The sequence below is a fragment of the Enoplosus armatus genome, chromosome 24, assembly GCF_043641665.1.
Source record: "Enoplosus armatus isolate fEnoArm2 chromosome 24, fEnoArm2.hap1, whole genome shotgun sequence".
Taxonomy (NCBI): domain Eukaryota; kingdom Metazoa; phylum Chordata; class Actinopteri; order Centrarchiformes; family Enoplosidae; genus Enoplosus; species Enoplosus armatus.
The window spans coordinates 10,027,019-10,048,436 of NC_092203.1; the positions used below are offsets into that span (position 1 = coordinate 10,027,019).

Below are 21,418 nucleotides of genomic sequence, written 5' to 3' on the forward strand. Positions count from 1 at the left end.
CTACTTTTCCCACTAAGTATTTTATTTTTTATTATTTAGTTCATTATTATTATTTTTGTTTTCTTGCCGAGAGTTTGTGTTAATTACCGGCGTGGGTAGCTGTATTTCAGTACTCTTGAAAGAGCCAGGCTAGCTGTTTCCCCTTGCCTCCAGTCTTTATGCTAAGCTAAGCTAATTGCCTCCAGGCTCGTGATGCACAGATATGAGTGTGGTATTCATCTTCTCGTGTAGCTCTCAGCAGGAAAGCGAATGTGTTGAACTATTCCTTTACGTAACGAGCACATTTACAGAGTGAGGTGATGCAACATCCTGCAAAAAAAAGCCAAAATTGTACCAAAATGGCACTTAAGACTCTTTTTATGTGCTTGTGTATCGCTGATTTTTTAAACTGAGACCGTCAGTAAACTGTTTCTTAAATACTTCCTGATGTCTGAGCAGGTTCCAGTTCTGTATTTTGCTCTTCTGAACTTGAGCTTCTTGCCCGTTTCGATACGCATGACAACTTGGAATTTGGACACTGAGCACAACGTGAACTAAACCTGTTTATTATGGCCTCTACATGTATTTAAAAACATATTTTACTGGGGTTATTTCCGTGCAGGGACGGGTGTGTCATTGTGGTAACACGAACTCGTGCATGCTTTTTCTTCATGCTGCAGAAAAGGTCTTAGGGGACCCACAGGGGAGGAGTTTTTGTGTGTGTTGGGGCAACTCTGAGTAACCAATGACTTCCATCATCAGTCTTGCAAGCCTGCCTCCGCACTTCGGGTCTCCCCCTGCCCATGTAAGTGCTTTCTCATGAGTTTGCAGCAGCCATGCACTGGGAGATCTAGAGGGAGGGTCTCTGAGTGTGAGCAGAGTTTTCCTGCCTCTGTTTTCATTCACTGGATGCTCAGTGGCCCTTTAGCAGCTTGGATTTAAGAGTTGAGCGGCTGGCTAACAGGTGGCACTTGGGGAAACAGCGAGAGCACTGTGTGGAGGGCTGCACGCTGAGACACTCGGAGGACTGTTGCAGGAGACGGCAGCATGTTGAGGATCCAGACGTGGTCGCTTGTCCTGGTTCTCTGTGCCGGGAGCCTGGAGGCCTGGTGGTTCTTAAATCCAGAAACAATCACAGAGACCCCGACGGAGACGACGGCAGCAGGAGCGACAGGTGCCTCAACGCCAACAGGAATGACAGGTGCCACCACGACAGCCAATGCCACGAAGAAGGAGGAAGATGAGGAAGACGACAACTTATCTGGGGTTGGGGAAGAAATCATCAGCGTGGCCACAGGAATCCGTAAGTTTGTGGAGGCGTGGGACGCGACCCCGACCACCAGGACTACTAACGGAGGCCTGACAGAGGAGGTGGAGAGCGCTAACCCTAACACGACGGGTAATACAAACCGGTTCAGAGGGGAGAGGGTGGAGGAGGGGTCTGGGATCGGGTTAGAGGATGGGTCTGGGTCAGGTTCAGGGGCTGATGTAGAATCAGTGGTCTTGAAAGGTGATAAAGATCTGCCTAGCAATTTAACCAAGCTTATAGGTGATGTTTCTAAAATCAATGGGACTGTTGAGGGTGTTTTGAAGTCCACGTCGCCCCCCCCTGATAGTCGCATCAATGGTTCTGACCCACCTTGTCTCCCTGTGCCTTCTGATTGGTCCATTTGCTCTGGCAAACGGCCAAAGTCTTTCACGCTGCCCAACTTTTTCAACCACACATCTGTGGAGGAGGTGGGGGCGGTCCTGCAGGAGTGGGCGTGGCTCACGAGGGCGGGGTGTCACCACGGCACAGAGTGGTTCCTCTGCCTCCTGCTGGCGCCCAGGTGCCCTTCCCCAGCCGCGCCCCCGCACCTGCCCTGCCGCAGCTTCTGCCAGGTGCTGCAGGACAGCTGCTGGGCGTCTCTGGAAAACGGGCGTCTCCCGGTGGAGTGTCGCCTCCTGCCTGACGGAGCGCAGGAGCCCGGGCGTCCTGCGTGCGCGTCCGTTAGTAACTGGAAAGGTAACCCCGGCGGGTTAGAATGTATCCTGCTCGGAGATACATTTTGAATCCGATGTCACGTTTTGTCGATGTTTAAGCGTTAGTCTGTGTGTGTTTGTGCGCCGTTTGCTTTGGTAACACACATTATTGCTGTTTTGGATTTCTTTGCCTCATCTAATGATTGATTTTGCACGTTTTAGCCATTTTTAGTGCAATCGCAAGTGCTTTACATTACAGCTGACCATTTTTCAAACCATGTTGTAGTGTTTTAAATGTTTGAATTGCAATTTTTTACTTCTACCAGGCAAATTTTACATCACCCTGCAGGAACATTGTCAGACTCATGAAGGTTCAAAATCAGCGCAGCAGAACCAGAGATATCGTCCACATTCTTGTTGCTGGTCAAAACCTGGCGCCTACATTACCCACAATTCAACGCGGTTGATGCTCTAACTCAGGCGTGTTTCAAGTCTCTGCAAGTTAAATTACCAAAACATGCTGACCCCAGGTGGAGAGTGGTGGCCAATAATGTAAAGTATAAACATGCACTCAACACACAATGAACGGGCTAAAACATGCAAAACCAGCGGTGTGGTCATCGCAGTCGTCGTTGCAACTGTTGTGGTGTCACTTTCTGTCCACTGCACATGTTCAGAGGAGATTGTTTAGCACGAACGCATGACGCAACACCTGAGTCCACGTCACTGTCCCAGGCTGCATGCCACCTCCGTGTGATTGTCTTGTCAAGTGCAGAACTGCATCCGCGTTTTGTTTTGTTTTGTTGTGTCAGCAATGGTCAGCAACAGCAACGTTACAGGTTCTTTGAGAATAGTTGCAGCCTTTTCTTAGTTACAACTTTTTATTTATGTTGTATTTGAACCAAAGTTATGTGCTCCACTAATTATAAGATTCACACACACTCTCACACTTTGAGTTAAGGGTTTCCATGTCCATTTAAATGAAGAAAAGCATAGGGAATACATATGATATACACAGTTCAGAGGCTTTTCCCTGAGTATAAACTCTGAAGACAGGAAATGCTCCAGAGGCCCATGTCCAGCCTTTTAGTGGCTTCATAAATTGTGCAGTATGGAGTCTTCATCAGGGGATGACTGATGCTTATAGACTCTTCTCTCAGGGGTTAAAAGTATGAACTCTGCTACATGAAACCATCTGTATCATATGTTTTCCCACAGGAATATTTAATGTAGATGTTCCTGGTTGAAGTGGCTGATAGTTTTGTTATTCTCCATGTGCCACAAGTAGGGTCCTTGTTTGGATAACCTTTAAACTCAGACGTAAACCAAACTTAAAGCTAAAATTTGGAAAGCTGTAAAACACAGATAAGTGTGTTGAATGATGCTCTGCTTGACTCCTACACCCACAGTCCTTTTATGTGGTGGAGAATTTAGTTTTTCCCTGAATTATTATTATTATTATTATTAGTATCATCAAAAAGTAGTGAAAATGGCTTCCTGGATGGACGATATGAATCATCCATGTTCTTGTCAGTTTTTATTGGGTGTGAATTTCCAAACACCTGCGTTAGCTGCTACAACAACATGCATTTTATTCTAACTTCTCTCACTTGGTTCACTAAATTTTAAATGTAATAAGTGTCTTTATGCTCTCTTCTCTTGGTTGGACAAGATACTTGGTGGTTTCCTTCATGCAGCATAAGCCTGGTGGTGCGATAATCACTCTATTGCTCCCGTCACATCCTACTCGTGCATGCCGGTCACGCATTTTTCTGTCCTGGGTTATCTACTTGTCATCATATTTCACACTGTGCGATCAGCTGCAGCGTGGAATTTTGTGTGGATTTAGAGGCGACTGGTGTTTTTAGCTTCCAGCGTCTCAGAGAGGGAAACAATTGGGCCATCTGTGGTGGGGGGGGGCGGGCTGGGGATGGCATTTATGATAGCGGCTGTGGGTGGGAAAATGGGCTGAGTGTGGCGATTGTACGCTCGGTTTGGGAGAAAGGGCAACGGTGTCGCAGGACGTAACAAGAGAGCCTTGTGACTGTGATGAGACCGGGCGGCTCGACATCTCCGCCGCAGGTCAGAGGGCACGGCCAGTCGCCTCCCCTCTCAAACCAGTAACACTTGATGGGTGGTAATTGAGTGTTCGGGTGACCATTAGAGGATGAGCAGACACAGAGAGTGAGAGAGACTTTTATGCGAGCTGGGAAATTACCAGCCATTTCAGGAAAAGTGGTTCACAGTCTTCTTCAAAAACAGTTTAATCGTTTTAAACTGCATATTGGACCAATTTACAATTATATATCATTAATCTGAGTCCTTCCCATTTCCTGAAAATTAACTTCATTTCGGTTAGTGGGGAGCTGGATGGCGCTCTTGTAGCCACAGCAACAGCAGTAAAGGTGGAAAACAAAGGAAAAACTTTATGTATAAAAGTCAGTTTACTAGTCACGGGAGCAGCAATCAGCTTGTGGGACAGTTGTATAAAGTCTTCTGTGGCTGTGGAGGAGAAAATAATCCTGCTGCAACTCACATTCATCCACATTTCTCCTTCACACAGCAGCATTTCATTTGGACCGCGGCCGAGAAACAAGACGCGAGAAAAAGGAAAGTCCGGCTGATGTCATGTGAACTCAAACAATCGTCCGCTGATCCCCCATCAGTCAACTTTAATTTGCTCATTCAAACACGGATTAAGGTCCGACGTCACAGCTGTGTCGCCTCCCTCTGAAGTGATAACTGATGCCACTCTGGCTGCTCGTTGGTTCGGTCCCAAGAGGGTAGAACCACAGCTGGGGGTGTTAATGGTTGAACCCACTGGTTTAATTGGCAGTGGGGGTCACTTCTTGGTGAATTTAATGTCTCTGATTCCCTAAAGAGACACTCAGGATTGTAAATACCTCAGATTCCTTATAGTGTATCATTAGATAATTAAATTAGCTTGTTGTTGCAGTGCTTACTTTTCCAAATAAGGACTGCAGCTTCAGATGGAGGTACAGGAGCTCTGGACGAGGCATACTTTGCTCGTGGTGTAATGCTCTTTAACCTTGTGCCTGCAACAAACTAATCATAGAGGTCAGACATTGTTTTTGTGTGATTATAGACATTTTCGGTTGGAACGGGCCTGAGAGAGAAGTTAATTCTAGTTTCTTTAATTAAATGCTTTTATGATGAGTCCAATAGCGATCCGATACTTTCCCATTGTTATGTAAGATGTTTCAAAAGGAATACTTGCTCGCACAGATGTGGTTCTGCCGATTTGGAGATGAAATGTCAGTTTGGCAGTACAGGACGTGGCGAGGCCGGAGCTGTTCGTACCACATGAAGAGTCACCCAGAGCAAGAAATGCCATAATTTTCTTTGTTGTTATATTCCTTTGCATGATGCGTCTGCAAGTGTTTCACCAAGTTTGTGGTGTTGAACATTCAAACGTCTCCTGAAAATTACTTTTATATGCATCTAAACTGCAACAGCAAACAGCGTTTTGTAAGAAACGTAATGCCGGATTATGTTTCTTTGTCAACATAATGAGGAAGTGTTGCTGATTAACATAAATCTGGCGAGCTGCGTCACCAACATGTTCACTGATGATGCAGAAAAAGCCTCGTTTACTCGACAGAAGCGTGTCGTGAACGATGTAAAACATAGAACTGTGTAAATGTATTGTTTAGGTTATACTTTATGTAGTTTGTATCATGCATATAATATCAGACATTTGGAAACATCAAACCAGTCACCCCACAGTCTCTCAGCCTCTGAGGAAACTGGTCAAATCAGCCCCACAATGACATTTCAGCCTGTTTTAACTGGCATGTCGTGTCCGTTCAGGCTTCTGGGACTGAATCAGTCTGTGTGCTTCATCCTATTAGAGTCCCTCATGGTCCACTTTCCCATGGACATCTGACACGCATTTCCTTCCTCTGCCTCCGTCTGTCCATCTGTCTGTGTCTCTCTTCACTGGCAATATCTGTTTTTTCTTCACACAGTAAAAAGAAAGGCATTGAATTTCTCCGGGGTTAAATGTTGGAAAGTCGTCTGTAACTGAGTACATGAGGTCATTTGTTTTATTTGCCGATGCCTTCAGGGCCGTGAAACGTTACTGTATGTAGCTCCTCCATACAGTGGGTCCCGTTGGCACGAAGACAGGGAGGAGACAGACGCAGGGCACGAAGCCATGAGCACACATCTGTCCTCTGGAGAACAGCCAAGTCACAGAAACTGCTGATCACTCACTTGAAGGAAGCTTTTAATGGTCTGTGTTGGTGGTAGAATAGTCCGTCATATACATTAAATAAAATGGTCTGGTCCAAACCATGCAAAACAACCCGGAACCAGAAGTATGTGTCCAGGGTGATGAAGCTTTAAGGGAAAGTCCCAGTCCGACCACAGCTCTCCCACTAAACAGGCCATTTAACAACAGTTCTGTTCGTGGTTTCAATTAAGCACATTTTTCTAATTTCTTTATCAGAGTTGAAATCTCAGCCTCAGACTCAGAATCTATTTGTTTTTCCTGCGGACCACAAAGGCAGCACGGGACATGAAACGGTGGTTCCCAACGCCCACAAGAGGAGACACGAGACAATCAACAGGAAGACAAAAAGACTTTTATAGCAACTTTCTGGATGATTTCACCTCCTCAGGCATCTAAAAATATATGGCATCACTTTTTAGTTTAACTGGTCGCAGCCAGTCATGACCAGAGTTAGATGAGACGGCCATTCCTCTCTCATATCTGTCAGTATCAGTGTTTGTGCTAAGCTAAGCTAACTGACAATCAAATATTTGTTCATTATCATTTTTCAAAAAATAGTTCCATCAACTGCCTGCTTTTCTTTGTCACATGTCATTGTAAAGGTAATATATTTGGGTTTTGGACTGTTGTGATTGGCATATTTCACTATTTTTGACATTTTATAGATAACAGACAACATTTACAGTGAAATTGCCAAGATGAGTATTACTATGGAATCCCAGTATTAATGTTCAATTATGTTTTGACCTTTTTAATCAGTAAATCCCGGAAAAGTCAGCAGTTAATCGGCAGATTAAGCGATAATAATAATTTTGCTTATTTTTAGAGGCCAAAATAAGTGAAATCATGCAGAAAAAACGTTGTGTTTGTTGTAGTTCCTCTCCTGTTAATCATCTGGCTTGTTTTGCATTTTGGTTCACAGGAAAAACATAAATAAATTCAGAGCCTGAGACTCGGATTGCAGCTCTGATAAAGAAATTAGAAAACTGTTCTATAATATTTTTGTTACTGGTATGAAAGCTGGCAGACATTGTTCTTGTTCATGGGAGCCTTGACTGTTACTGGCTGACTGGCCTGTTTAGTGGGAGAGCTGTGGTCGCACTGGACAGCTTCCAGATGTGTCGGCATGAAGTGAAACTCATGTTCAGGAAAACAAATTCACATGCTGCTGCAGAAGAGGAAGTTTCCTTATTGTCATTTCAAAAATGTTATTTCACATACGTGATTTGACCCACCTGATTTGTGCAACAGCTGCAGCAGCTGTGTCACCGTGAGATGAACCAATAGCAGGTGCCCTCAGTGGGAAGCTGACCACCCTGCTCGAGCTCCAATCGCCGTGCAGGTCGTACTTTAGTGCGTATTGAAGTGTGTGTGAGAACATGTGTGTTGGGTCGCTCCCTGCCAGCGGAGGGCTGTTCTGTTGTCTCATAAATAACTGCCTGTTGGTCAACATGATGCGACTTTCCTCTCAGCAGGTAGAAGAAGGTGTCACAGCCAAAAAGATGACGCCACATCCTGTTGAAACACTCATTAGAAACTTTTAAAGTAAATCTAATGTCACGGCTGACTTGATCGTTCTGTTATGGGTTTCCTCCCTCAGCGTCTCGCAGAATTAAAGCCAGTTTCATGGAAACCACATTTATTTACAAGCTGGTCTTTGTCAGATTTAGTTTCCTTTACTTCACATCATTTAGAAACCTTGGGAAACCCCCACGACCTCTGACCTCTGTGCACACATTGTACTTTCTAGCCATGAATCTGGGCTGACAGGCCGCCTCAGGAGATCGCTGAGTGGAAGTGTCCCTCGCCGATTTATTTATGAACGCAATCGTCGGTCTCAGAGCGGCTGCTCTTTTCCCTTCGGACTGTTGGACTATTATATCCATGGGAACTGAAACATATCAGCAGTTTTTCCATTCATTTGACCACCAGTCTCTCAGACGCTGTCGCATAAAAGTAGAAGCAGGAATCCAACATTAGTGAAACCACCTTGTCAGGAGTGGTTTGGTTTCACCCTTGAAAGACCACAGCGATCTCTGACTGGTGCCTTTTAGATCTGTGGTTTGCTCTTTGACCTGGAGGGTCACTGTGGTTCAGGGTTCGTTGCTCCAGAGGCCCTCCATCATGGTCGGGTTGAGTTGGTGACTCATTTTAAAGCAGTTTCTTAACAAGTTGCGCTTCCTGCAGTGGAAAACGTTTTTACACATCCTAACCTGTGCCAACTATTATCTATTATATTATAATCGATTAAACGTTTTCTGCTTGTTTGCTGGTTCCAGCTTCTTAAATGTGAGGATTTGCTGCTTTTCTTTGTCATCAGTGAAGAGTCTTTGGGGTTTGGACTGTTGGTTGGACAAAAGAAGCAATCATTTAAAACTGTTTCCTAACTTGTTGCACTTTCTGCAGTGAAAAACGTCTGTGTTTTAACACGTTTTAACACGTTTTAACACATCCTAACCTGTGTTCTGTCTTAAAACCTGTAAAAATCTGTTAAATCAGAAGAAACGACTCCGTTTAACCACAATAAGAGACGTATAATATCTTCTCGTAGACTTTTGAAGCATTCTGGATAGTTTTGCTCTGAACTGTTTCTAAGTTTTCCTTTCCAAAGAACTTGCTATTTGCTGATCATTTCTGTGCTTCAAACTGACTTCCTGCTGCCTTCAAGTGCAACTTATACGCTCCTACTTCTGAGTCATACTTTCAACTTTTTACATACGTTTTAGTGATGTTTGTGGGGGATATAATAACAAAATATGTCTTATATTGGAAGTCGTTTTTGGTGATTTTGTTGAGGAAACTCGCAGATAATTTACGTGTTTCCAGCTGCACTTGAAGGCAGCACTCGTCTAATTCCTTTTTTAAAATCATGTCTTTCATCTTTCAGCCTAAATCTTAATTTTCTGTCTCTCCCTTTTCCTGCAGAGGAGAGCGGCGTCTCTTTGCTGCAGCTAATCGGAGACCCTCCGCCGGATGAGATCACCAGGGTGGTCGGGCCGAGGGGAGGGGCCGCCTATGTCTTCACCCCTGCTGTGGTGTCGGGTCAGCCGGCTCTGGCCCACGTCTCCAACCCTTTCTACCGCCACTTCTCCCTCCTCTTCCACATCAAGCCCTACACTCCCGCCGCCTCCATCCTCTTCTCCATCACCGACGGGAGCCAGAAGCTCATGTACATCGGCGTCAAGCTCAGCGCCGTGCAGTCTGGCCGACAGAGGGTGCGGTTCTTCTACACCGAGCCCGACTCTGAGGCTTCGTACGAGGCAGCCAGCTTTGACGTGCCGAGCCTGGTGAACACCTGGACCCGCTTCTCGCTGTCTGTCTTCGATGAGCAGGTGACTTTCTACCAGGGCTGCGACTCTGAGCCGCAGGTGGTGAAGTTTGAGCGCTCGCCGGATCCCATGGAGCTCGACGCGGGGGCCGGGATCTTTGTGGGTCAGGCAGGAGGAGCCGACGCTGACAAGTTCCAGGTAATGTTTGAATACCAAATGTAGGTTTTGGGGACATATTTAACGATGAATATGATGAAAATTACGCATCCTTTTATAAAAAGTGTTATTTTAATGACATACAAACAGATACACAACACCAGAGTACACAGTTCTGTAAAAACGTCGTCTTTAGAGCAGCTTTAATGAGTACATGCTGAACAAAATGATCACTTTTGTAGACTACATCATTTGTGTTTCAGAGATACAAGAAGAAACATGATGCTTTAATTTTAACAGCTAGTGTTTGGAAGAGGCTCCAGTTTTCTAACCATAAACTCCAGGGTACCAGCAGAGGAAATGCTCAAGTGCTGAAGAGATGTTTGCTCATCACATTTCTGACAGAAATGAATGAAAACCAGCAATGAATCCTCCTCCAAATGTGGCCCACGGGACCTGGAAAAGTCAGAATAATACACTGTGTGCTAAAAGAGCAGGTGTGTTTGTATGTGGAGGCCTGACCTCGTCGTCGGGTCGGATCTTTAATTTCTCCCCCTGGCACCTCACGGCAGGTCACAGGCAACAGGAAGGGCACACTAAACCCTCCTCTTCCTTGTAAATCTATCACTTGACCCCTCTCGCCGTTGACCTCTGACCTTTAGCTTGCATTGAAATGGATATGACTCTTTCAAATTTGTCCAAACACTTCTGCGCTTCTGATCAATTCTGAGCTGCGTCTCTGCCAAACTTCATACAAAAAAATACTATTTCAAGGACACAAAATGGTCTCTAAGGAAGACTACTCTCTTGTCAAGCGTCATAAAGTCCACCATGGTGAGTTGAAGTGCCAGAATACGGCTCCTGCTAGAGGATTTAAGAAGATCATTTGAAGACAGAGTGGCGAAGGCAGCTGACACAATGAGTCATGTCTCTTATATTTTCCGTCTCTTGGGAGACTTCAGAGGAAGCTAATATCATGATGAGTTTGTGTGTGTGTGTGTTTTTAGGGTGAGATTGCAGAGCTGAAAGTGGTGGCAAACCCTCAGGCAGCTGAGCGTCTGTGTGACGACGAGGACGACTCCGACGCTGTGAGTATTTGTCCGAAATATTAAAAAAAGCCTGAAAAGTGCCTGAATGCTTTTGTGTAACGTCCGTCCGCCTCGCAGGCCTCCGGTGACTTTGGCAGCGGTGAAGGCGACAGGAGACAGACAACAGGACACACTGTGAGGGTCCGTGATGATAAGTTTGTCTTTTCATTTCATTTTTTTCACACTCAAATATAGAAATAAACAAGTGAAAACATCTGATAAGGGGCTTGAAAGTTTAGGAATGTATGCTGGTAGCGGCAGAGATGAACTATTGTATTCTCTTTCCAGACCACACCTGCCTCCTTCCGTCCAGTACCTGAACCGCCTCTGATAAACTCACAAGGAACCAGACTCAAAGAAACAGGTAAAAGCTCAGTGGAAACACTTACGACTGCAAAATCTTCAGCGTGCGGCTGCCAAGACGCTCATCACAGTAAACACACAAGAAAAAAAAAGGTGTAATGGAAGTTTCTAATCTTGCAGCAGCCACAGCCAAAGAAACATCTGTGCTTTTATCCAGAAATATGTGCATCAAGGTGCTTGTCTGGACCTGAAAGTGTGAGGAGTTTTGCTGCAGGGTTCCAGCATTTGAAACTCTTTAGCTCCCCCAGGTGGATAGTTAAAGAAGTACAGCCTTTTTGGTTTTATACTGTTACTTCAGCATTGAGTAAGTGGCTCATAAAAGGAGGAGGAAATTCCCTCTTGGCTTTAAAATCTCCTTTAAAGAGAAACAAAACACATTAGAGACATTAGAAAATGTTGCCTCTTCCAAAATATTCAGACTGACATTTAACGAGGCAACACATTCCCGCTCTGCAAGCCAACACTTGCAGGCCTCGTGCAGCCGGTAAAGTTGTATCTGTGTTGACTTTAGATGTCAGGTATCAGCTGCCGTCAGTGGACCACAGCCGGCCCGGATCACCAGGCCCAAGAGGTGGGTCGCTGGGGGGGGGGGGGGGGGGACATGTGGCCATCCTATCGCAGTATAGAATGAGCCTCCAGCCGCTGGAGCTTCTCGGCGCATTGGACAGGGCTGTGAGCATGTTGGTGGAGGCTGGACGACGTGTTGGTGTTAACTGTCTGTGGTTCGTCCCTCGTGTTTTTACAGAGCATCTGATATTGGGCAGTCAAGCATGTGTGAATGTTTTTTCTGTATATTATAAGTCAGGACACTAGCTGTGAACAAAGGATTGAATTAATGAAATAAATCACTTTCTTCCTGGAATTCAGGTGATCTTCAGCTCTTACTAAACACATGAATCTAATATAAATGCAAGAATCCATTAACAAATCCCTCCGTTTAGTTCTCAGTTCTCATACAATAGACAAAGAATTCATGTGCAGAGGATTGAATTGTGCAGCAGCGCCCCCTACAGAACACTGCCCTCACTCACCAAACTGTGTCCATCAGCTCCACCAGGTGGAGTAAGAAACCGTCTGTTCTGTCACATCCCTGTTAATCATGGTGGTGGTGGTGGTGGTGACTTCGCTGATCATGACCGGATCAGTGTGTCCTGATTTATGCAAATAAAACACAAGATTTGTGTATGTTTTGTATTGTAAAACAGAGATTACTGTGATTTTATTATTTAACAAATAAATCTATTTAGTTTATTCTCATTTGGCTTATTTCTCGTGCCGCCTCCTTCAGGTCCCAGCGGTGCTAAAGGTGAGAAAGGTGACAGAGGAGAGAAAGGCTCAAGGGGGGACACCGGCCTCACGGGGCCGAAGGGGGAGTCGGGCTCCAGCTCTGGATCCGGCGTCTCCTCTCAGGGTGGAGGACAGAAGGTAGACCCTCACATCTGTGTACATGACTGTGCTCTGTGTTATCAGCTGCGCAAAATACTCAATATTTGTCTTTTTGCTTTCTTTCAGGGAGAAAAAGGTGCAAAGGTACGTTAAGTGTGTTCACACTGAAGAGTTTGCTCCAGATGGGCGTCTCCAGAGTCCAGAGTTCACACAAAACTAGATTTAGTTCATTCAACATGTTCCTCCTCACCAGGGTAGTTCTGGCTTCGGATACCCCGGCAATAAAGGAGACCGTGGGGCTCAGGGGCCTCCCGGGCAACCTGGTCCACCCGGACCTGCAGCTGAGGTGGTTCGACTTGGGGACGGCTCTGTCGTGCAGCAGGTGTCTGGACCCCCAGGACCGCCGGGACCACCAGGGTCAGACGGGGCCGCAGGACCCGCAGGAGCTGATGGAGAGCCCGTGAGTACAGAGTCTTAGAAAACTCTTGATTTTACGTGTTTATTTTAGATGAACGGCTCACTGTTCTTTATCTTTCAGGGTGATCCAGGGGAGGACGGAAAAGCTGTAAGCGTCTTTGTTTTTATTGAACAGATTGAGTTGTTTCTGTAAAAACAGAATTACCAGTTTAATTCTGTTCTTTTGTTCCCGTTTCCAGGGTCCCGCTGGGCCACAAGGTTTCCCAGGAAGTTCAGGAACACCTGGAGCCAAAGGCCAAAAGGTTGTGGAATAAAAATATTATTGGGTTATGTTACGATGATTTATTTAGCGTGATAATGTGTGACCTCTGAATACTTCCAGGGTGAGGTTGGAGAGGGTCAACCAGGACCCAGAGGCCCCCCAGGTCTACCAGGACCTCCTGGACCTGGCACCGGTGACCACCCAGTATGTCCACACTTCAAACACCTTTTTCTTTCAGTATTTATTGTCGAAGACACACGTGTCACCGTATTTTATTAATTTATGTTTTGATAGACGTTTTTTGACATGGAGGGCTCAGGGTTCCCAGACTTGGACAAAATCCGGGTATGTTGATGATCATTAAAGTCTAACAAGGTTTTGAACTCAAGAACACAACATAATCACTTTGTGATTTGTTATCCAGGGTCTCCGTGGTCCTCCTGGCCCCCCAGGCCCTCCCGGCCCCCCTGGGACTTCAGTGGCACTGGGAGCCAACGGTCCAGTAGCTTTTGGACCTCCTGGACCACCTGGACAGGATGGAGTCCCTGGTCTACCAGTGAGTATCTCTACTTTGTTTGACTGTGACGTAGTCTCTTAATGGATCAGCTTGCTGAGCTGTCAAACACTGATTGTTTGTGCACATCCTGCCTGCTCTTTCAGGGACCTCCTGGTCGTCCTGGTGCAGCGGGTCAACCAGGACCCAGAGGAGAGAAGGTGAGAATACGCAGATAGATGCAAAGTGCCAACTACAAATAAAACATGTGCTTTAGTTTCGTTTTAAAAGGGACATTACACGTGCCGTCCTTTTCATTTGTATTTAAACGCCGTTCACCTTCCAGGGTGACGGTGGGGAGCTCGGTCTTCCCGGAGCAGCTGGAGAAAAGGTGAGTTAAGTCTGTCCTTAAAATTTGGAGGTTTTCTCTTGAGCTGAACTTAAAATTAAAATGACAAACTTGTGGCGGGTGCATCCAGAAAGCTTCTCCATGTTTGTTGCCTTCCTCTAGCAAGACTCGCAAGACTCCAACTTTTTCACCGGCCTGTTCTCTTACTTTACTCCATCCTCTACGGTGTGTAATGGGTCGCAGGTACTGGGGGGGTCTCTGCTTTGGTGATTTCCTTCCCTTTTCACCAGTTTCCACTTCCAAACTTCACATATCTTTTAATAAGACATCACTTAGCTCTTCTTAACCTCTAGCTCTGTAGTTCAGCTCACTTATCCTGCTGCTTGCATTAACACGAGTGTCTAACTGTCCTTCAGTAGTTCAGCAAAGACTTTTCCTTCTCATGTCAGGGTGCTCAGGGTGACCCGGGACGATCAGGTACATCAGGGCAGACCGGGCTGGCAGGGCTTCCAGGTCCCATGGGGCCAGTTGGACCCCCAGGACCACCTGGGCCACCAGGGCCACCGTACCGTGTTGACTTTGTGAGTAGAGGTTTGTTAGATAGGTGAGCGTTGATGTTTGATACAATGCCACCAAATAAATTCTTCCAGAATTGAAACAAAGGAAGTGACGGCATCATGTAGAGTTTTGATTACCAAACACATAAAAGTGCTGTACATCGTGCTCTTTGGCTTCACCAAATAAAGACACAAGGATGTGACCCCAAAATGCTAAATTTTATAGTTATACTGAGAACTGTACAGCTTAACGATCAACCACATTCATTGAATTACTACAGAAATACTCACCAGATGTGTATTACTGCGCAGCTAAAAATAGTCCCCATTAAATTTACTCTTTTTTTAATTGAATTTTGCAACAAAAAAAAAAACGATGTTTCCCAGCTGTTTTGGGAGATGAATGAGCCTGGCTTGGATGATACGTGTGTTTATATTGGAGGATCTCTTCTTACAGGGTAACCAGGATGGACATGAGGTGAACAATGGCTTGCCTGGACTCAGAGGCCCACCTGGACCACAGGTACCCGATCAGCCATGCATGAGCTCCCTGACCTTCTCTTTACAGTGGATGCCCTGCCTCATGTTCTCCTGTGTTCTGTCTTCCAGGGTCTACCTGGTATTGCAGGTCTACCTGTGAGTACTACAAAGACTTCTTTTCTCACAGTTGTTCCGTCTCTTTATGTGTATTATTTTCTTTTCTCTAATATTAAAGCGATTAGTGGCTTTCTTACAGAAATATAGCTGTTATTAATGATGGTGTATTGTTCCTATATATCAGTGTAAGTTGCATCAAAGAATACTTTTCTGAAAGTTTAATAACTTTTTACTACTACGATCCTGAGTATTAGTGACGTTTTGTTGTGATTTCCAGGGTAAACCAGGTTTACCAGGCAGCCATGGAGACAAAGGAGCTGAGGGACCCAGAGGACCTCCTGGGATACCAGGTCTTGATAGCTTTCCTGGACAGCCGGTAGGAGGCCAGATGAATTCTGGATCAGTTGCTTTTGTACACCGTAAAAACACCACTGGACTCTGAGTTTTTACTTTAGTTTTGCTTGTTTTCATGGCAGTAATAACTGCTTGTGTTGATTTTATTTCAGGGTGAAAAGGGAGACAGAGGAGGGAAAGGAGAGATGGTGAGTTATGTGCAAAATATACAAAACATATTTTAAGCTCTAATGAAGATCGTGTCTAGGTGGCACGAAATAACAAACTTATGCAACATATAAACAGAAGTTATTGATACATATATATTTATAATATATTTGCAATGTATTAATACCATGAACGTCTGCACCAAATTTCATAACAATCCATCCAATCGTTTTGGAGATATTTCACTCAAAATCACAAATAGGAACCTCATGGTGGCGCTAGAGGAAAAGTCCTCTGGGGATCCTGAACATCTTTACAAAAGTTCATGGCAATCCTTGAAATAGATGTTGAGATATTCCAGTCTGGATCTGGATCGATTGCCGTCCTTACAGCAAAAAATGTATCTGTTTCTTTTTGTGTGTGTGTGTGTGGCAGGGTCCGCCAGGGCGAGATGGCGGGCCACCTGGACCTCCAGGGCCTCCCGGACCTCCAGGACAGATCACCTACCAGCCTGATGTGAGAGATCGAATATGTAAAATTAAATTAACCCTCACATGACAGCCTGCCATTTAATGACTTGTGCTTGAGTTACTCATATTCACTAACGGTCACTGCCTGCCATGTCGTGTGTTCACCTCCAAACTAACTGACCTAACTTTGTCTTGCTGTAGTATAATGACGTATATTGGAGCGAGGGGCAGCAGGTGAGTGGTCCCCTAACTGACCTCACCCTAAACCTCACTAAACTGAACATATTTCAACACGCTCACAGATTATTTCTTCTTCTGTCTTCATGCGTTATTCTCTCTTCTTCAGGGAGGACATGGCGTTCCGGGTCGACCAGGATTCCCAGTATGCATCACTCACATTATCACACGGTCCAGTTTGGGAAAAGTCCAATCCATATGGGAAAATGAAAGGAAGTAATTGCGTCATGTGTTTTCATTTAGGGGCCCGGGGGACCAAAAGGAGACAAAGGAGACTCAGGTCCTCCAGGATATGCACCCAAGGTAAGATAATCCACATTTTAATTAATCAATTTAGCATTTTACACCCTAAATATTTATATTTTGTCCAGTGGTGGTTGTAAACCTTTGAGTTTGTTGTTTTGTTCAGGGAGAGAAAGGAGAGCCTGGTATCATCATGGGGCCCGATGGGAGACCCCTGTACCTTGGTGGCCTGGCGGGAAAGCCGGTAAATGAATTACCAGATATTTTGCATCACAGCTCAAATTATGTGACGTCTGGCATGCTTGGAATTTAAGAGTAAAATAAGTGACTAATCACCTAAAATGTGTTCATTTACAGGGCGAGCAGGGACCCCCTGGTCCTGTGGGACCTCCAGTGCGTACCATATTTTTGTTTACCTCATTTTGAGTGTTTTGCTCTTATAACATACAGGAAGCTAACAGCATGGCATCAGTTTAATAAATCTGTGTTAACATTTTTATTTTCAGGGTCCTTATGGTCCTTCAGGCCAAAAGGGAGAGATTGGACTTCCAGGTAGACCGGTAAGTAGATTTCTCGCCGAGTCAGTTTAAAAATGGGACAAACGAGTCCATACGACCATGAGGTGTTAATTTATAAACATTCAGGCTCTAAACTTGACTTGAATGTGAGTTTGAATGCTGTGTGTGTTTGATTGAAGGGTCGACCGGGTCTGAACGGCGCCAGAGGAGAGAAGGGAGATTCAGGAGGTGGATCTGGATATAGTTACCCCGTGAGTATCACAGATTTCGTCCCACTTGCTTCAGGCCATCAACACACAGTGATCAATATTTGTTTTGTTTCCCAGGGTCCTCCAGGTCCACCGGGCCCCCCTGGACCTCCTGGACCTTCAGCTCCCTTGGACAGACTCAGAGTGAGTCGAGACACGAAATATTTACCGTAGTGTTGTATAAGTTGTGTGTCCTGTTAAAATTGACATAATAAAAGGATTTATCTCTATGTTAAACTGCCCTTAAAACATGGATTTAAAAACATTTGGGGGTATTTATGGGTGTCTTTTACTACATTAACATATATTTACACTTTTAGGATGTGTTGCTACTTATGGATGTGAATGATAACCTTTGTTTTTATTTCAGGGATATGAGGATTACTCCAGGTATTATCCAGGTAAATTCACTTCATATTTCAAGTGCCGTGAGTGGAAGAGAAGTTTTAAAAGACATTTTGAGAGCTTCGTCTATCTGCTTTCTTGCCTAGAGATAGATGAGAAGATTTATACAGCTCTCTTGTCTGTAGGCTAAAATATGAAGCTGTGGCCAGTTAGCTTAGCTTAGCATAAAGACTGGAAACAGCTAGCCTGGCTCTGTACAAAGGTAACATAATCCACTTACAAATACCTCCTAAAGGTGTGTTCAGACAGAAAGCAAAAGTGAATGCATGTATTTCCAAAGACATCAAACTATTCGTTTAAAGGTAAAACTGCTGTTGTTCCTCTTGTTTACAGCTGTTAAAGGAGAGAAGGGGGATCGTGGACCACCGGGGACTCTTGAAATTCCAGGTAGCAAAAAATAAAAGCTTGAAAGTGAATGTTTTATGTTTTCGGTATGTAGACAAATTCAAAGCAAGGCGTTTTGTTTCTGTTCCAGGTCTCGGGTCAAACTTTGACATTTACACTTTAAGGGTAAGCCTCAATAGATGATTTTATGGGTCTTAGTTTATTATTAAACTATTAGCATCAGTAAGAGTTTTGTTTATATGTTTCTTAATGTTTATGCATCCAGAATGAGTTGAAAGGTGAAACAGGCAGTCCAGGCTTCAAAGGAGAGAAAGGAGAACCGAGCGGAGGATATTATGACCCCCGCTATGGAGGGAGCGGAGTCGGAGCCCCAGGAGTGCCTGGACCTCCTGTAAGATCACACTGTCTCGACCGTAAAGCTTTACGAAGTCAGTTTAGGCTCAAAAAAATCTAAATCTAAATACTTTTCTGTCCTTGTCCCATCAGGGCCCGCCAGGCGACTCCATTGTTGGCCCGCCAGGCCCTCAGGGGCCACCTGGTCAACCAGGAAGAGGCTATGATGGGCAACCTGGACCGCCAGGGCCGCCTGGACCTCCAGGGCCATCCTTGCCTGGACCTTACAGGGGCACACAGAGTGAGTTAATAAATATATATATATATATATATATATTCAAGATTAAATCTATGTTCAGTCTCATTTGAGCTCATGTGACCCCCCCTTGAATGACAGCTATCAATATTCCTGGGCCGCCGGGACCGCCTGGAGTGCCTGGACTTCCTGGACACTCTGCAGGGGTGAGATAACTTCAGTCAGATTTCTCTTCTTTATTTCCTTATAATCAAACAATATCTCATGTACAAAGTACAAATACTGCTGTCTTTATAGCTGTAGGACAAATATAACCTTGGCACCATATGAAGTCACACACTTAATAAAAGTAAATAACTCCGCCTCCTTACGTAGATAAACAATGCAATCACACATTAAATCACTACTTTATGATTTAACTGCAATTAAATCATTAATCTGAGGAAATCGATGACTGATTACTGACTCTGCAATGGAAAAATACTTTTTGATGTCAGGCTTTTGCCACAGATGCCATGAAGAGTTCATAAGGTGTAAAGAATGGCTTTCTTAATGAATTTAAAACTTTAACAAAGGCTTGATAGTTACCACTAATAAGAACAACTTATGGGTTGCCAGATGTAGTGTTTATCCTCCTTCAGCAGGACCTTCCTTTGTCTGTTTAGTTCTTTGATTTATCAGGAGGACATAAACTCAAATAGACCAATATTTATCTTTCTGTTTGCAGGTGACAGTGTTGAGGTCTTATGACACCATGACAGCCACCGCTAGAAGACAACCTGAGGGCTCTCTGGTGTACATTATAGAACAAACAGATCTCTACTTACGGGTCCGAGATGGAGTTCGTCAAGTCCATGTAAAATATATATATATTTTATGTTAAAATGAGGAGGAGAAATATAAAAATACCTCCCGTGTATATTTATACAGATGTCCCCTTTATCTTTTCAGCTCGGGAGCTTCATTGCTTTACCCAGTGAGGACGTGAGTGTCATTTCCCCTTTTTTCTCTTCTTCGCAACATATTTTGCGTCCTGTTTTATTACATATCAAACACATTATTTTCAGGGTAATGAGGTTGCAGCTGTGGAGCCCCCACCAGTCGTCCCCTACTCCCCAGACCACCACTCCAACACTGACACCTTCACACACGACCACCAAAGGCCACCTGAGAGTCCCGTCCACCCCGACTCTGGGCATCAGTCACAGCCAGATCCGCATCACCCGACGCATACAGACCCTCAATACCCGTCAAACCCCGATCCCAGATACCCAACCCACTCTGATCCCCGATACCAACCAGACACGCGGTACCAGCCGGATCCTCGGTACCCAGCACCCACAGATCCCAGGTTTCCAAGTTACTCAGACCGCATAAATACACCAGACGATAGGTATTCTGTCCATACGACCCAGGACCGCCCTGCATACCCGGACACTCGCTACGTCACTCCTCAGCGAAGACCACCTCCTCCTGTGCGCCAGACTCCAGTCCACCATCATACTTCAGGTCCAGGGGTAAGAGCGGCTCTTTTAAACCGGCATTTCTGCTCTTGGTTTTATTGTAAAATGTAATATTACTACCGGGCATGTTGGCGTTTCCGCAGCTCCACCTGATCGCCCTGAACAGCCCTCACTCCGGCTCCATGCGGGGCATCCACGGTGCAGACTTCCTGTGCTTCACTCAGGCTCAGGCCATCGGGATGAAGGGAACTTTCCGGGCCTTCCTGTCCGCCAAACTCCAAGATCTCCACAGCATCGTCCGCAAGGCTGACAGGGACCGAGTGCCAATAGTCAACCTGAAGGTAGCCAACGGATGATTAGATGATTAAATAGACACTACTCTCATGTCTGTAGGCTAAAATATGAAGCTACAGCCAAAAGCCAGTTAGCTTAGCTTAGCAGAGACTGGACACAGCTAGCCTGGCTCTGTCTGAAGGTAATAAAACCTGCCTACCAGCACCAATAAAGCCAAATACCTGTTTGCCACCACTCACCGATAGATTTGATTCATTTCCAAAAAAAGAGACCAGATTTTTGTACTAATTGTCGTCTCATCTTTGTCAGGACGAGGTTCTGTTTGACAGCTGGGACGCCATCTTCAATGACGGCAGAATGAAGGGCAACGTGCCGATCTACTCCTTTGATGGCAAAGACGTTCTCAGTGACGGCACATGGTGAGCCAAAAACAAAACCACACAGCACAATCATACAGACTTCAAAAAGTCACCAAAACTTCATGTGTTCATTCCACCCTTTATGTTTCATCCCAGGCCAGAGAAGATGATGTGGCACGGGTCAACCGGCGCCGGGCAGCGGCACGTCGACAGCTTCTGCGAGACATGGCGGGTGGGCGACAGGGCGCTGACCGGCATGGCGTCGTCGCTGCAGAGCGGCAGTCTGCTCCAGCAGAGCTCCAGCAGCTGCTCCAGCTCCTACGTCGTGCTGTGCGTCGAGAACAGCTACATCGGCCACGCCAAGAGATAGACACACAACACACACACACACACACAACACTGCAAATCGCAAAGCAGTCGTGCTTTTGTCCACACATTTCTCACGTCTATGCGCCGCGTGGTGCTTTGTAAATACGTCTTTTCTTATGTGTGTTAGCCCCTCCTATACGGTGCTACGCAGGATTATCCCACATGTTGAAGCCAAGTTGCGCTCAGGTGACATACAGTAACACACCCTCCGGCAGCCATGTTGGAAGTCCACAGCTTTTAAGGC

General features: G+C 45.3%; 1 protein-coding gene across 1 annotated transcript; it reads left to right on the forward strand.

The window, feature by feature from the left end:
- Positions 1 to 1,026: 1,026 nt before the first annotated feature.
- Positions 1,027 to 21,202, forward strand: LOC139306452 (collagen alpha-1(XVIII) chain-like). Its single transcript, XM_070930310.1, has 40 exons — positions 1,027 to 1,378; positions 9,122 to 9,663; positions 10,629 to 10,709; positions 10,788 to 10,850; positions 10,998 to 11,073; positions 12,361 to 12,497; positions 12,585 to 12,602; positions 12,712 to 12,918; positions 12,997 to 13,023; positions 13,115 to 13,177; positions 13,258 to 13,341; positions 13,432 to 13,482; positions 13,562 to 13,693; positions 13,798 to 13,851; positions 13,977 to 14,021; positions 14,429 to 14,551; positions 14,979 to 15,059; positions 15,146 to 15,172; positions 15,411 to 15,509; positions 15,640 to 15,675; positions 16,070 to 16,150; positions 16,451 to 16,486; positions 16,585 to 16,644; positions 16,751 to 16,828; positions 16,942 to 16,977; positions 17,091 to 17,144; positions 17,282 to 17,353; positions 17,429 to 17,494; positions 17,721 to 17,751; positions 18,089 to 18,142; positions 18,231 to 18,265; positions 18,366 to 18,491; positions 18,587 to 18,734; positions 18,831 to 18,895; positions 19,417 to 19,545; positions 19,641 to 19,673; positions 19,757 to 20,206; positions 20,296 to 20,493; positions 20,756 to 20,865; positions 20,962 to 21,202. The coding sequence occupies exons 1-40, from the start codon at positions 1,027 to 1,029 to the stop codon at positions 21,173 to 21,175; spliced, it is 4,374 nt and encodes a 1,457-aa protein (XP_070786411.1). The 3' UTR covers positions 21,176 to 21,202.
- Positions 21,203 to 21,418: the final 216 nt, after the last annotated feature.

Coding starts and splice junctions, on each gene's coding strand:
- LOC139306452 (XM_070930310.1), top strand. CDS start 1,027: ATGTTGAGGATCCAGACGTGGTCGCTTGTCCTGGTTCTCTGTGCCGGG. Junction 13,342..13,431: donor CTGGCACCGGTGACCACCCA/GTATGTCCACAC, acceptor ATGTTTTGATAG/ACGTTTTTTGACATGGAGGG. Junction 14,022..14,428: donor CCGGAGCAGCTGGAGAAAAG/GTGAGTTAAGTC, acceptor TTCTCATGTCAG/GGTGCTCAGGGTGACCCGGG.